At 40.1% G+C, this 13,806-nt stretch overlaps 1 protein-coding gene across 1 annotated transcript; it reads right to left on the minus strand.

Moving 5' to 3' along the window:
- Nucleotides 1-7,030: 7,030 nt before the first annotated feature.
- On the minus strand, nucleotides 7,031-10,905 carry RPS26 (ribosomal protein S26). Its single transcript, XM_070937744.1, has 4 exons — nucleotides 10,815-10,905; nucleotides 9,235-9,412; nucleotides 8,405-8,535; nucleotides 7,031-7,126 (listed from the first exon to the last, which is right to left on the minus strand). The coding sequence occupies exons 1-4, from the start codon at nucleotides 10,815-10,817 to the stop codon at nucleotides 7,091-7,093; spliced, it is 348 nt and encodes a 115-aa protein (XP_070793845.1). The 5' UTR covers nucleotides 10,818-10,905; the 3' UTR covers nucleotides 7,031-7,090.
- Nucleotides 10,906-13,806: the final 2,901 nt, after the last annotated feature.

Below are 13,806 nucleotides of genomic sequence, written 5' to 3' on the forward strand. Positions count from 1 at the left end.
CTTCAAGAATTGGTTTTTCTTTAGATTACTGTACATGCCGAGTTTATTAGCATCATAAAAGGAGACCGGATGTGTGTGCTCCTCCCTGGTGGCAGCCACCTCAGAAACGTCATCTGGATTATTCATCAGTTCCTCGGTTGCATGAATGAATATGTGTTAAGTCCAGAGAAGCATCTCATGTTGGAGAGTTAAAAGTAGCTTCCCATTCCTACTGAAGATCACTGAAAGTAACCTCAATTCTGAAATCAAAGAAATAATTCCATGGTGCACCTCTTCAAAGTTGGGCAGGTGGAGGAGGAAGGCAAGACTGCTGCAATTCACATGTACAGACACATACACACTTACATGCTAATATAATCATTTATATTTGCTCAGAGTTAGCCAACTGGGCAGAGTTATGAAAGGGAATGGTAATGGTTACCTCTCTGTGAACTGGAATTATTTTGAGTTTATGGATCCTGGGTGGTAGAAAATATGCTTTGTAGTATGACCTCCACCATCTGTGGACTGGACTCACTCCCAATCTAACTTACTCAGGCAACTGATGGGTGAAATGTGCAGCTGGTGATTAATGCCTCTGTGTACTGTAGAAGGTTGAGTTGCCACCTACGTTGAATGAGGCAGTGGGGTGCCTCTCTTTGAAGAGCAATCTCTCACCCACCAGTATTAGACAACTTCTACGTAGTCTTCTTTTTGGGAGTTGTTGAGAAAGTGATGGGGAATCAGCTAGAGAGGATTCTAGAAAATATAAATTATACCAATCCCTTCCATCCAGTGTTCAGCCCGACAGACATAGATGGAACAGAATTAGTTCCCTATAGTAGATATCTTCATCAATTGGTAGAAATGTGCTTTCCTGCCCCTATGAGATTTCTCAGTGGTAGTAGATATTATTGACCATGGTATTCTCAGAGAACACTGTTTTATAGTGATTCTGCTCTTACTTGACCGGACAACACTGCACAGCTCCTCCAGTGGTGCAAGAGAAGCAATTGGTCTGTGATTATGGGCTACCACAAAACCTAAGTCCTTTCCCCAATGTTTATTTTACATGTATATGAAACTACTTGGAGAGATCATTTACAATTTTGAAATGAGATGTTATTGCTACATTAAGGACACTCAGTTGTACCTTATTATCCCAAGCTGGGCCAGAAATACTATAGGTGTCTTGTGAAAAACTGGATGGAGGAAAAAAAATCAGATTAAACCAAATTAAAGCTTGTCTTTAAAACAGATGGACTTCCCAAAAATGTAGGTTCCAGTATTAGTTCTGGAGAAGGTTGTGCACCCCTGAAGGAGCAACTCTGCAGTGTGGAAGTTGTTCTGGAGTTAGTGCTCCTACTTGAATAGGAGGTGGAGGTCATGGCCAGGGAACCCTTTGCCAATTCAGCTGTACACCAAGTATGACTCTACCTGGACCAAAAAGCCTTGGTGATGGAGTTCATAGTTCATTGTTATACAATATGATCACTGCAATGAGCTCTACATGGGGCAAAATTTGAAGATAACCGAAACTATGGAATGCTTGATACTTTGTCTAATGACAAGTGGGCGGCTATTTTAGCTGTTCTCAGTGCAGAAGGGATTTATTATTTTACTTTATTCTTTATTTTATGAAGATGGCTTTATTAGTTTAAGGATGGATTTTTCTTTTACAGATTTTACACTGCGTAAAGTTGTTTAAGAAAGCAGTACAGATATTTTGGAATGAACTAAATAGTAAGCACAATTGGGCAGGAAGTATTCCCCACTAACCAAACGTGTTTTACTCTGCATTTTTTAACAGCAGCCGAGCGATGGGTGGCCTGTTTCTACCACACATTCCTTTGTATTTTGAAGTATTTTAATTAATTGTTCCCCTTGCATGTTTGGCTCCTTTGGCAGGATCATAGAAAATTGCTTCTCACAGTCTACTCCTTAAATGAGCATAGCTGAATCTAAAATGAGAAAGCTGACATTTATCTCTTCTCCAAAGCCACATCCTACCACTTGATTCTGTGCAAGTCTCCACCTCTTCCTGACCTGTTTTGGCTTTGCGTCATTGGAGTACAACTTCTGGAGTTCTCAGACATTACTATACAGAGGTGTTGGGACCCGAAATCCAACATGCCTAAAGCCCCCCAAGTTGGAAATGACTGGACCCTCCAAAAGGTTCTGCTATTCTGAAGGAATGAAAAGCCCCTAAAATATTGTGGCACCTTCTTTCTGTTTGGTCCTAAGGCAGCCCTGGCTAATTTCTTTGACTCGGGGTGCACCCATTTCCTCATGAGAGCTATAAATGCCAGGCAGACAAAAAACAGAGTCCACAAACCTTATTTTATATCAGGCAACAGGTATATTTGTCCACAAAAAAACCCCACCCATAGCCGGGGGGAGGGGGGCAGCGTTATGAGATTGACAAAATATTGGGTGCCGGGTGGCACAGAGGCCGGTTACAATATCTCATCCTGTGGAAGGGATACCCATTATCAGAGGCATTGTAGGTGCGCAGCACAGATGTGCGAGCAGCCTGGCTGGTTGCTAGATTCCACTGGCAGAACACAACCAAACCGGGGGGGGGGCAGTCAGTGGCCAGGAACCATCTCATTGTGCCCTTTGTTTTCCAGGTGCCGTCTCTGTGGTGGTGGTGGGGGCTGTATGTCAGCCCTGATGTGCCTGGTGGCCCGGGGCTGCCATTCTGGTGGGGGAAGGAGAGGCCGGGACTGCCATTCTGGCGGGGCTCTGGGAGCTGCGCAGCTGCGCCATGCCCCAGCACCATACCACTTCACAGGACCGATGGACTCACGCCAGAATGCGGCCAGATGGGCGAGGAGAGGCCAGACCCGGTTGCCACCAGCCAGATGGGTGAGGACAGGCCAGACCCGGTTATCACCAGCCAGATAGGCGAGGACAGGCCAGACCCGGTTATCACCAGCCAGATAGGCGAGGACAGGCCAGACCCGGTTGCCGCTGCTGAATCCGCAGCTGAACTGTGAAGCGGCCACAGCTGAAAAGCAGGGTGGGCACCTGTGCGCTGGGTGTGCCTAACCATTTGGAGCCTGATGGTTTCCGTATGATGGGTGGAGTACGCGCGTGGGTAGTTGGGCAGGTTTGGGGAGAGGCTTAAATGGTGATGGCCAGCACTGAGTGGTTAGCCCTGACTTTGTTTTCACATGGTGATTGTCAGTTCGTGCCAGAGTAACAAACGAGGACTGTGTTCTTTGCTTCCTTTCCGCGAATTCCTGGAACCTGACTGTAACTTCTGAGGGGTTACTGGGGGGTGGGTGGACATTTCATCCTCTCATTTTTTCATGAATACGTGCAAAAAGCAGCATGCAAAAGGAATCAGAATGTATTAAGAATGCTCCCATGACTGGGCTTGTTGGGAATGTCCTTCCTTAGAAAAGCCATAGTTAGATAGGAAAGTACATGCTTTGCATGCAAAAAAGATCCCGGGTTTCATCATCTCATCTCCAGACAAGTTAGGTTGGGAAACTTTCTATTATGGAAATGTTGCAAGGTGACTGCCAAAGAGTACAGAGACACTGCTGAGCCAGACAAATCAATGGTTTGAATCAAGTTAAGCGGCATGCTGTATTTCTACTAGAAAGGAGCAAGTCTGAAGTAGCCACCCCTTGCCTCTTCCTTACAGATTCAAGGGATCTGAGAATGACCATGATAGACAACTACCGTTGCCTGTCTTTAAAAAATGCCCTCAATATGTCTTTCCTAAAATTATTTCACGTCACCAAGGAGGGATGTGTCAGCTTGTTGCCATAATTTTATGGTACCTTAAAAGATTACCCAATGTATCATCCATGAGCTTTTAAGGATTTTGTTCCACTTCATCAGATACATGAAGTCCAGCTCTGAAAAAGGAGTATTATACCTCCACTCCTTTTTGGAAGGGTAGGTCAGGAGACAGAGCCAGTCACAGTACAATGGCTGTGTGAAAGATGCAGAGAATATGATGGTGGAGCCCCAAAGTCTGCAGTATCTCTTCATATGGAGTGCCCGAGGTGTCAGGCAGACATAATTGAATTATTTTATGCTATGGGAGGAGATTTGAGATTCCACAGAGGGCATCTGGGAAAAGGCAACAGAAGCACCTGTCCTACTTTTTTAAAATATAAAATTCTGAAGTTAACCAAGAGCAATTGTTTATTTTAAGTCCAAGGAAAATATCCTGAGGAAATCCAGCCAAAGACATCCTTGGACATGCAACACTCAGTGGAAGCACTGAGGTCTGATTTCATTCAAGCTAGTTGTTTGGCAAAGGGAGTCCTCTGTTCTTTATCTGTAATCATGTTTCCAATGGAGGAAGAAAGACAAAGGGAATTCAAAAAATCAATGAACTGAAGGGAAGGGTCTAGTTCCAATCCCACCAAGGTAATCCCATTTTGAGGTAAGAATCACAGACCAAAAACGAGACATTAGATGAAGAGCTATGATGGAATAACCCAAAAGATTTTGATGTTTTTTCTTATAATCTGCCTTGATATAAATCACAGTAAGGGCAGGTTTAATTTCTGATTCAATCCACTATATTTCTCCCCCAAATTGGCATTATCATGGTGGATAGGAGATAATTAAGCACAATCTAATAGTTACTTAGATAAAACTAATGTCCCTGTCTTTCCCTCAATTGTAGCAGCTTTCAGCAGCAGTTTAGAGCTAATCTAGCTCAATTCACAACCCTACCCACCTGATACCCGTTAGAAGCTTACTGACCCTCTTACATCTTTGCTTCTAGTAAGATTTCTCTCCATCTCCACCGATATACTAAGCCACAAATGGTACTAATGTGCTGTGAGAACCTATTGACTTCCTTACTACCTCCTTTTCTTAATAATACTGACTCTTGCTTCCACTATTTGCTGGTGCCCCCTTGAGTTGCTAGCAGGAATTACAGGATTGTTAAGAGTTCAGCTTGAGGTTAGGCTTAACCCATCCCTTGCCAGACCTTTTGCTCAGCTTTTTCAGGAAAATGGGACCATGTGGTCATTGTTTTGCAATGGAGGAAGGAGCAAAAGGTGCTTAGAGGCATGGATTTTACCCCCAACTCCAGAATCTACCCCTACTTTTGGTGTGCAGACCTTCTGCTAACACCAGCTGCATACTCCTGAAATGCAGGAACCTTACATTTGCTGTTCCCCATTATGGTTTTCTGGATGCAATTATAGTAATAAACCCTATACTGCTGCTTAGACTATCAAAAAAGGATTGCCATCATATTGTCAAGTGGTAAAAATGAGGACAATGAACATTCTTAAGAACAAATCACCCTTCCAGGTCCAATCCAGAGATAATTTAAATTTTTAGAGCAGTGGGCACATTTTGGCAGCATCTTGCAGTTGCTAGTTACTATAATGGGAGCAATTGCCACAATAGGTCTGAAGCCTTGGCTACACCAAAGAATCCACACTCCATATTGTGGATCTGTCTTAAAGGGGTCATAGTTCCCCACCTTTGTTCTAGAGACTAGAAGCCTGCAACTGCTTCTTTTGCACTTTTAAAAAAATGCATTATTATGACTAATAACTCTGAAGATTTAAACAGAATCTTTTAGCTAAATCAAGGATGTAATAAAGAAGCAATTTTCTTGCCAATGTAAATGGTTTGTATTAACCACTACCATAACATTCTCTCCCCCCCCCCCACTCTAGACTACAACCAATTTGATTTCCTGGAACTCTCATAATCAATAATTAACTTGATCTGACCCACCTTACCTTCTAAACTAGACAAGCCAGGTGCTGCCACCTGCTGAGGCCTTTGAAGATTAATTATGATTAAAACCAACAGCATTTGAAATTATACGTTAGAACTAATTTACTTTTTCTTCCCTTACAAAGAACAAAGCATTTACTTCAACTACATGTACACAAGAAAGCAGCTGAAGTTTCTCAAAAGGATATTAATTACTGGACAAAGAATTTTGATTCAAACAAACGTTCATATTCACATCTCAAGTGTCAAAAGTACAAGCTCTTAATAAAAGGAATCTTTTTCATTTATAGCCACAATTCTGATTTTTCTGATTGTATTTTAAGTTTTTACATTCAACTTTAGTTTTTGGACAGAACTTATTAATTAATCTAGTTGGACAGAACTTATTAATAGAAAAACATGGATACACAACTCAAAAAGTATGCCTTAAGGAGGAAGGCAGACACATTATGATTGAGTTGAGAATAATGAAAATTACTAGTCTATAACTCACAGGTCTAACATAATTAGGGAAGGGTCTGAAAAATCTGTGCACGCTGAACTACTTCAGTATTTCCAAGTAAGAGTACTATGAGTTCATATTCATAAATCCATCTCCTGCCAAATGGGTAAACAAGCTTCTCTTAGGTGCCAATACAACAGCAGAGTTGCATAAGGAATCATCCAAGTTGGCTGGCACAAGATAAATTGGAACTGAATGTCAGAATGTCTCGTACATAGAGTCCTTTTCAAAAATTAATTTTATATGCTGCACTTGTATTATTCTTACGGAATCACGTATTTCAAACACATTTCCATGAGAGGAAAAAAAAATCCAGAAAAATATTTGGTTTGCTTTTGATTCATAACTACCAGCTGTTCACCTTTCAAATTGCTTGCTTGTTATATCAGTTCTTGAAGGCAATGATTAAAAGCTGTAATAGCTATTCTATAGCATTTGGAATGGCATGCTAAAAACATTTTACTGGACAAAATACTTGCAAACCACTGAGTCTTTTTGATTTGATAGTATGCAAGAGGATGGGTATGGCAAGCCCACACTCTCAGATATGAAAAGAACTCCCATAAAGAAAAAAAAAGTTGCTATCAAGTTTTGATGAAAGTTTGAGAGAGCTCTCTCAAAGCTGCTTCATGAAACAATACTAGATGGTTTCTAAGAGCTGAACAAACTAATTGTGTTCTCAAGGCTACTTGCATCACTCAAGTTATTTTTTAAAGTTATTTGGAGCATACTTAAAATGTATTTATTAATCTTGTACCCCTATCATTTTTAAGACCCACCCTTTTAAAAACACTCTAGGGTTAACACAAACAACCATCACTTGTAAATGTATTTATTGACTCAGTATTTGGAATTGACATCTTTTAAAACATCTCCTTACATAGGCTTAGGAGGTGGTCTCGGTGCAGCACCCTGGAGGAGAAAAAAAGAAGTGTTTTAGAAGACATTCATCTAACGTTATTACTAATGATAAATATAACAAACTAAGAACATTCTCATTTCTATCTCAACAGAGATTTAAAATATGGCTGCCTTGTATAACAAAGAATACCTGTGGCCTCTGCCAGCTCAACAAAATGCTGTCTCAACAGTTCATTGATAATATTCAATCCTTTTATTTATAATCTTTCATTTCCAATTAAATTAAAAAGCTGCAGATAATTATTAGCTTTTAGAAACACATTTCATTTAGGCTTTTTTCTATGCCAATAACAGAAAGCACAATAAACTATAACTATCAGGATTACTTCATTCCAGCTTGGAATTAAACAATCCTCATGATGTGTAGCATATCATGTGAATGCAGAAAGAGCCTTGGTAGTACAGTGGTCTAAGGCACCCTGTTATTAAGCTGGTTATTAAGACCAGCTGCCTGCAATTACTGCAGGTTTGAATCTCGCCAAGGCTCAAGGTTGACTCAGCCTTCCATCCTTTCTAAGGTACGTAAATTGAGGACCCAGTTGTGGGGGCAATAAGCTGACTTTGTATAAATATACAAAAGGATGAAGGCTATTGCTGAGCACATTGTAAGCCGCCCTGAGTCTCCGGAGAAGGGCGGCATATAAATTAAAAAAAAAAAAAAAAAAGACAAATCCTTAGCATATCTGCTTGTGTGAGGAACATAAAAAGTGCAGCCCAGTGGCTGCATGCTACTATATGCAGATGCTCTCGACACCATTCCATCCCCGAACCTCCTGAAATCTCTTTCTAAAATAGTCCCTGTCACCAACTAACACCCTAGTTCTCTATACACCCCTGGCTTATATAGGCAGCCCTCAATTTATGGTTGTAACAATGGTTCAAAGCTACACAGTTATTTCCATCCTATCCTTGCATACATAACCTGTGCGATTGCGATTTAGGCGCTTGATAACCTGCTTTATGACCAGCTGAAGCATCCTGCTGCCATGTGATTGCGATTTGTGACCTCCCTACCCAATTTCTGACAAGCAACATCAATTGAGGAAGACAGAATCACCCAACAACGATGGTAAAAAGTGTCATAAAATCAGGCTCAGTCACATATTGAGTCATTTAGTAAACACACTTAGTGACCAAAATTCTGATTCCAATTGTGGTTGTAAAGACTACTTATATAATCATGCAGAAAAGGCGTGTTTGTACTCCACCAACTAGGTTAATTTTTTAGTTAGTAATAATGCAATAATCTGCAGTTGATCATATACTTACTGCTGGCCTGAACCGGGGAGGAGGAGTGCGGTCCTTCCGGGCCTCACGGGATCGGTTCCTCACCACCTTGCTGTGGATAGCACAGCTAACACAATAGTGAAGCTTCACATAGAGTTTGGGTAGCACGTAGGCTGAGGGAAAAACAAAAGATTACTGGAAAAGACTACAAAGATCCAATTAGACACAACAGCCAGATTTCTGATTCCCCCTGAAAATCTGTTATAATCTGCCCCAGGGTTCCTTTCACTATCATCAAAGAATAAATTATGGAATCTAAAAAGAAGAAGAAAAATAAGCTTTAATATTATTTTACCAAATAAGACAATAATGAACAATTATAAACAAGGTATTTTTAGCAACACAACTTAATCTCCTTGCAAGACCTTGCAACGTCTTGGTAAAGAAAGAACCCCCCCCCCCCACACACAAATTCTATTACAGTACTTCAGATATTGCACTAAAATCAATGGAGTGATTATTTTTGATGGTGAAAGAAAACTTTCTCATTAAACTCCAATTGAAATTTAAGAGAACTCTCATCCAGAGTCTACTTTTGGTTCTTTCCTGCCTATCTTTTAATGGATCAGTCAAAATTACAATGCTACAAATATGAAAAATTTGGATGAACAACTATTGAACAGGATTAAGAAAATCTTCCTGTCAGACACAGAGATGTACAATAAGCGCCATAACAACAATCATCACACTATCTCAAATACAAAGGAAGATATGACCGTTCATTGTAATGTCTTCTCCTAATCCTTAAATTTTCTAATTTTAACTTTACATTGGCAATTAAAACCAGGGGCATAGCAAGAGAAAGGGCTTACAATCAAAGACACTCGCTTCAGAGATATCTCGGACTGCAGCTGCTTCTACAATATTTCGGATGACAAACTTCTTAATAGCTTTATCCTTGGGGACACAACGGGCACAGTTGGTACAGCGTATAGGCTGGACATGTCCTCGACCCTTCTTGGCACGGCCGTTGTTTCTTCTCTTCCTTGTCTATTTTAAAGGAACAAAAATATATAACAATGTTGATCAATGAAGAACAGACTCTGCAAAGCAAAGCGATAGATGTGAGAACATGTTGTGGTAGCTCAGGTAATTCTAGAACCAAGCTAGAAAATATCTTCTTCTAAGAGCAAATGATATTGTTACAGACAGTACTTGCTTGGATAACCAGGAAGCATTGCTATCCTGTCACTAACTCTCAACACCTCTAACTCAAAGGTAAATTTTGCATACAGCTTTGATACTTTCCAAGCTTCCAAAGATTGATTGTAGTGTTTTATACATTTATATCTTCACCAATATTTTTTATGTGTGTACACATTCAAACAGAAAAAAAGTCAAATGTAAACAGCAGCAAATGCACATATATGTATATGAGGGATAAGCAACGATGTCCATCTTTTCCAATAAGTATGTTTAAACACTGGCTTCTTGGGATCTATTATTATAAATACAATAAATCACACAATCCAATAGAGAGGCCAGTATTTAAACCCACAAATTGGAAAAGATGCACATCTTATCTCTACACACCTTAATTTATTTCTTAAGGTCCTCCCCAGCAAAACAGTCTCAACATTTACCTCTTACACATGACTTTTTAAAATAAAATCCTACTAATAATCAAGTAATCAAACGTTTTTTTAAAAATTGGAGTAAGGTGCTTTTGGCGTCTTTCAGAAAACGGCTGGGCCACTCCAGGGGGAAAAAAAACCCACTTAAAAGATGCTTGGGTTATTCAGTTGAACTATCTATCAGACTGTCAACTTCACACTAAACCTTGTTTGTATAAAGTATTTTCGCTAAATATTCCTTCACTGGGATTTTTCCCCGCCCCAGGAGAAGCCAGAATGGAGGGAAGAACGTGTGCTATCCAAATCCTAACCCAATTTAGTCTCAGGCGCCATTTAAGTCCGGCCCGCCCTACTGGAATGATCTCCCTTAAACGGGGGGACCTCCAGATGTTTCCGAGTGCGAACCCCATTATCATTCCCAACTGGCAACAGCATCGCAGCCCAGCACGCGAGGAGGCCAACGGACCCTGAGAGCCCCCCCGCCTTCCCCCCTGGTGTAATAACCGCGAGCTAAGAACGTTAGCCGTGGCTCGCGAACTCCTCGAGACAAGGACTTTACCACTAAGGTGACGGGCGAGGGGGGAGGATGATTGTACCAGGAGCCCCAAAACACCAGAGAAGGGCGACTCTAGCTTTCCGCCAAGCTTGCTTAAATGGGACGCGTATACCGTGGGGCAGGATTTAATGGAACAGCCACCTCCCCTCCCTCAGGTAATTTCACTGATGTCTCAAATTCCGCCTTCTGGTTCTCCAGGGCTGATTTTTTGTCTCACGCGTTTCCCCTTTGCGGCCCGCTCCCTCAAGCGCGCGGTACCCACCATTTTGACGATGAAGAGGCGAAAGAAGGCCCGGCTCTTTCCTTGGGATTTTTATATTGCTTTCCTCCGCGAAGCGGAAGCACTTCACCCTACTTCCTCCTACCATCAAAACTCTTTGATTCTCTCAGAAGGAGTGAGAATAATACGACATAGTAAATATTTTTCTAACGGCAAAAATAAAAAAAAAGTTTCGTTCTGATTTCTTGATGTAACACTGAGGCTATATATTTTCATATATTTATGAATGGGACTATATGTTTTCTAGTTTTCAGCGGAAGGATATTTCACTTGCAGCTTTCCTGAGCATCCCAGAATGCATCACGGGTGCGTAACTTGAATTTATTGCGTCTGCTTAAAGAAGTGCATATTGGGACTTGTGGTTTTTTCTTCTTGTTCTAGAGTTACCCCATAGCGCGTGTGCGAAGAGTTATACTTTTATTCTTTTACGGAGTGTTTACTGATGGGAGAGGAACAAAAGCTCCCGTTGTTCGATTTTTTTTTAAATTACATTTTAATTATTTGTCGTTTTTTACAGTGTTTGTTGTAACAAAGCCAACATGTAATCATAGTTTAACTTGCATTAGTAGCATTTTTAGCTGTTAAGCTTTTATACCTTTGGAGTTTTAGGTGGCTTTCCAGCATATCCCATAGGAGAAAGCACATAGTCAGAATTCCATTTTGAGGTAGGCTGAATAAACAATGGCTCATGCTAGGCATCTACTCAAGCAGCTTTGTTTATTAGAACAGTTTTATTTACTTTGTTTTACCTGGAACAAAAACATGAAGAACAGTTGCAGGAATTGGGTATGGCCGGTCTAGAGAAAAGAAGGACGAGGGGTGACATGATAGCAGTATTTGAGGAGCTGCCACAAAGAAGGGGTCAACTTGTTTTCCAAAGCACCAGAAGACAAGAGGAGAAACAATGGATGGAAACTAATCAAGGAGAGAAGCAACCTGGAATTAAGGAGAAACTTCCTAAGTGAGAACAATTAACCAGTGGAACAACTTGCCTTCAGAAGTTGTAAGTGCTTCATCACTGGAAGTTTTTAAGAAGAGACTGGACAATCACTTGTCTGAAATGGTATAGGTCTCCTGCTTGAGCAGGGGGTTGGACTAGAAACCTCCAAGGTCCCTTCCAACTCTATTCTAATTGTATTACTAAGACTGGAGACAGGTTTGTGGATGATTTGGAATGTGTACTTTTTGACAAATTCAGATTATCCTCTGGATCCCTATGTTAATATGATTGCAAATCAAAGGTTTATGGACTTCTTGTATATTTGCAAATGAAGCAGGGTGGAGATTTACCCATTTCCAGAGCTTTGATGAGGCCTATTGGTTAAAGGTCTTTCTAATGATATAGGTGACATTCTCCTACAATCTGAAGTAACACACTGTCTTTTTGGGCAGCATCAGAATAACTACAAGTGTGTCTTAGAAAGCTGTTTTATAATGTGTTGCAAATAGTGGACAGTGTTCAAACATAAGGAGTTTGAAAAAAGCAGAACAGGAATAGTATTGGTGCTTTTGAACTTTGGTTTTGGACAAGACTCCTGAGAATATTGTGGACAGCAAACAAACAAACAAACAAAAAAATAGATCATTGAACAAATCAACCTAGAGTACTCACTTGAGGCACAAATGACCAGGCTCAAATTATCCTACTTCTGACACATTATACCAAGACCTAACTCTCTGGAGACGGCTTTAATGTTAGGAAAGGTAAGAGAAAGATATGGTCAACCAGCAGCAAGGTGGATGGATTCAGTTACAATGGTGAGGGAGGCACTGTTGGAAGAATTGAAAGACCAGGTTAAAGCCAAATGACCATGGAGAAAATCTTTATATGTGATTGCTAAGAATCAACTACAATTTGAGATTGCACAATGACATAATCAATTCAGACATAAGTACTGCAGTGGGCATATGAGTTTCTGTGCATTTGAGGTAGAATAACCAGCCATTGTAGGTACTAGCACTGGTAAAACTCAATGGCTGTCTTTGTTAAGCATAGTTAACTGGATCAGGGGATGACATGTAGAAACTAAAATGACCCAGCCTACTAACCTAAGGGAATTAGAGTTAGTCTCAGACCTGGGTTTTTTGGGGTAAAACTAACTCGGGCTGTTATCCACAGGGCTGACACACCTGGACTATAGGTGAATGTTGCAATAAAATGGTCTGCCACTAGTGTTAAAGTTTCATATCTGATGTTTTTGCACACTGGACGTAATTATTGGTATGATATCATTGTGATTAGTACATAAATTGGCAGAGGTAACTGTTAATCATTGATCAATAATCCTAACCTATTTGGGAGAGAAAGGGTGAAACAGTTGAAGTATATAGTTCTGACATAATTGATACAAAAGTCATTGATGAGCACAAAAAGGAACAAGAGACAATAAAATTGTTATAATACCATATAGTACCTTATTCTTACTTTGATGGCTGGGAACAGATCATAGTATGGGCAGGATACCCAGAAATTTAATTTTTATGCATGTTAGCCTATAGTCAAATATTTTATTTTGCTAGTATATAATTTCATATATAAATGAATATATGTATGTATATACTCATTTTTTCCTGTATTACTATTTTGAGAATTTAAATCTTGGGTGAAATTTTAAAAATGATGTACTCTGTACGGTAATAGATTCTCAAAATATTAACATCACAAAAATGGAAAATCGAAGTAATGAAAGCCTGGTCCTTAAGGTGGCCCTCTATCATCAGGTAAGGAGAGTTCATAAAGCAAAATGCAGATACAAATTCAATACATTTTCTACCTGCAATACAATAATCAGACATTCAGCCTGATCATTTGGCAGTATGAAAATAAACTTGGGAAAGCCAGAGTGAGCTTTATGCACAAAAGGGTACAGATTTATCTTTGTGGATTTCCATGGATGTACCAGGGAATACTTAAGTGTTGGATCTTTATTTTGACGAATATTTATATTTGTTTTGCTGCAATCTCAAGTTTCAA

This window comes from Pituophis catenifer, unplaced genomic scaffold (assembly GCF_029215685.1).
Source record: "Pituophis catenifer annectens isolate HBS135680 unplaced genomic scaffold, rPitCat1.0.hap2 SCAF_2, whole genome shotgun sequence".
NCBI classification, from domain to species: Eukaryota; Metazoa; Chordata; class Lepidosauria; order Squamata; family Colubridae; genus Pituophis; species Pituophis catenifer.

What these genes read in the sequence shown, in the direction of transcription:
- RPS26 (XM_070937744.1), bottom strand. An exon ending in TGAAGCGAGTGTCTTTGATT is followed by an intron (nt 8,536 to 9,234) that starts GTAAGCCCTTTC and finishes TTTTTCCCTCAG; the next exon opens with CCTACGTGCTACCCAAACTC. An exon ending in CTCCCCGGTTCAGGCCAGCA is followed by an intron (nt 7,127 to 8,404) that starts GTAAGTATATGA and finishes TTTCTCCTCCAG; the next exon opens with GGTGCTGCACCGAGACCACC.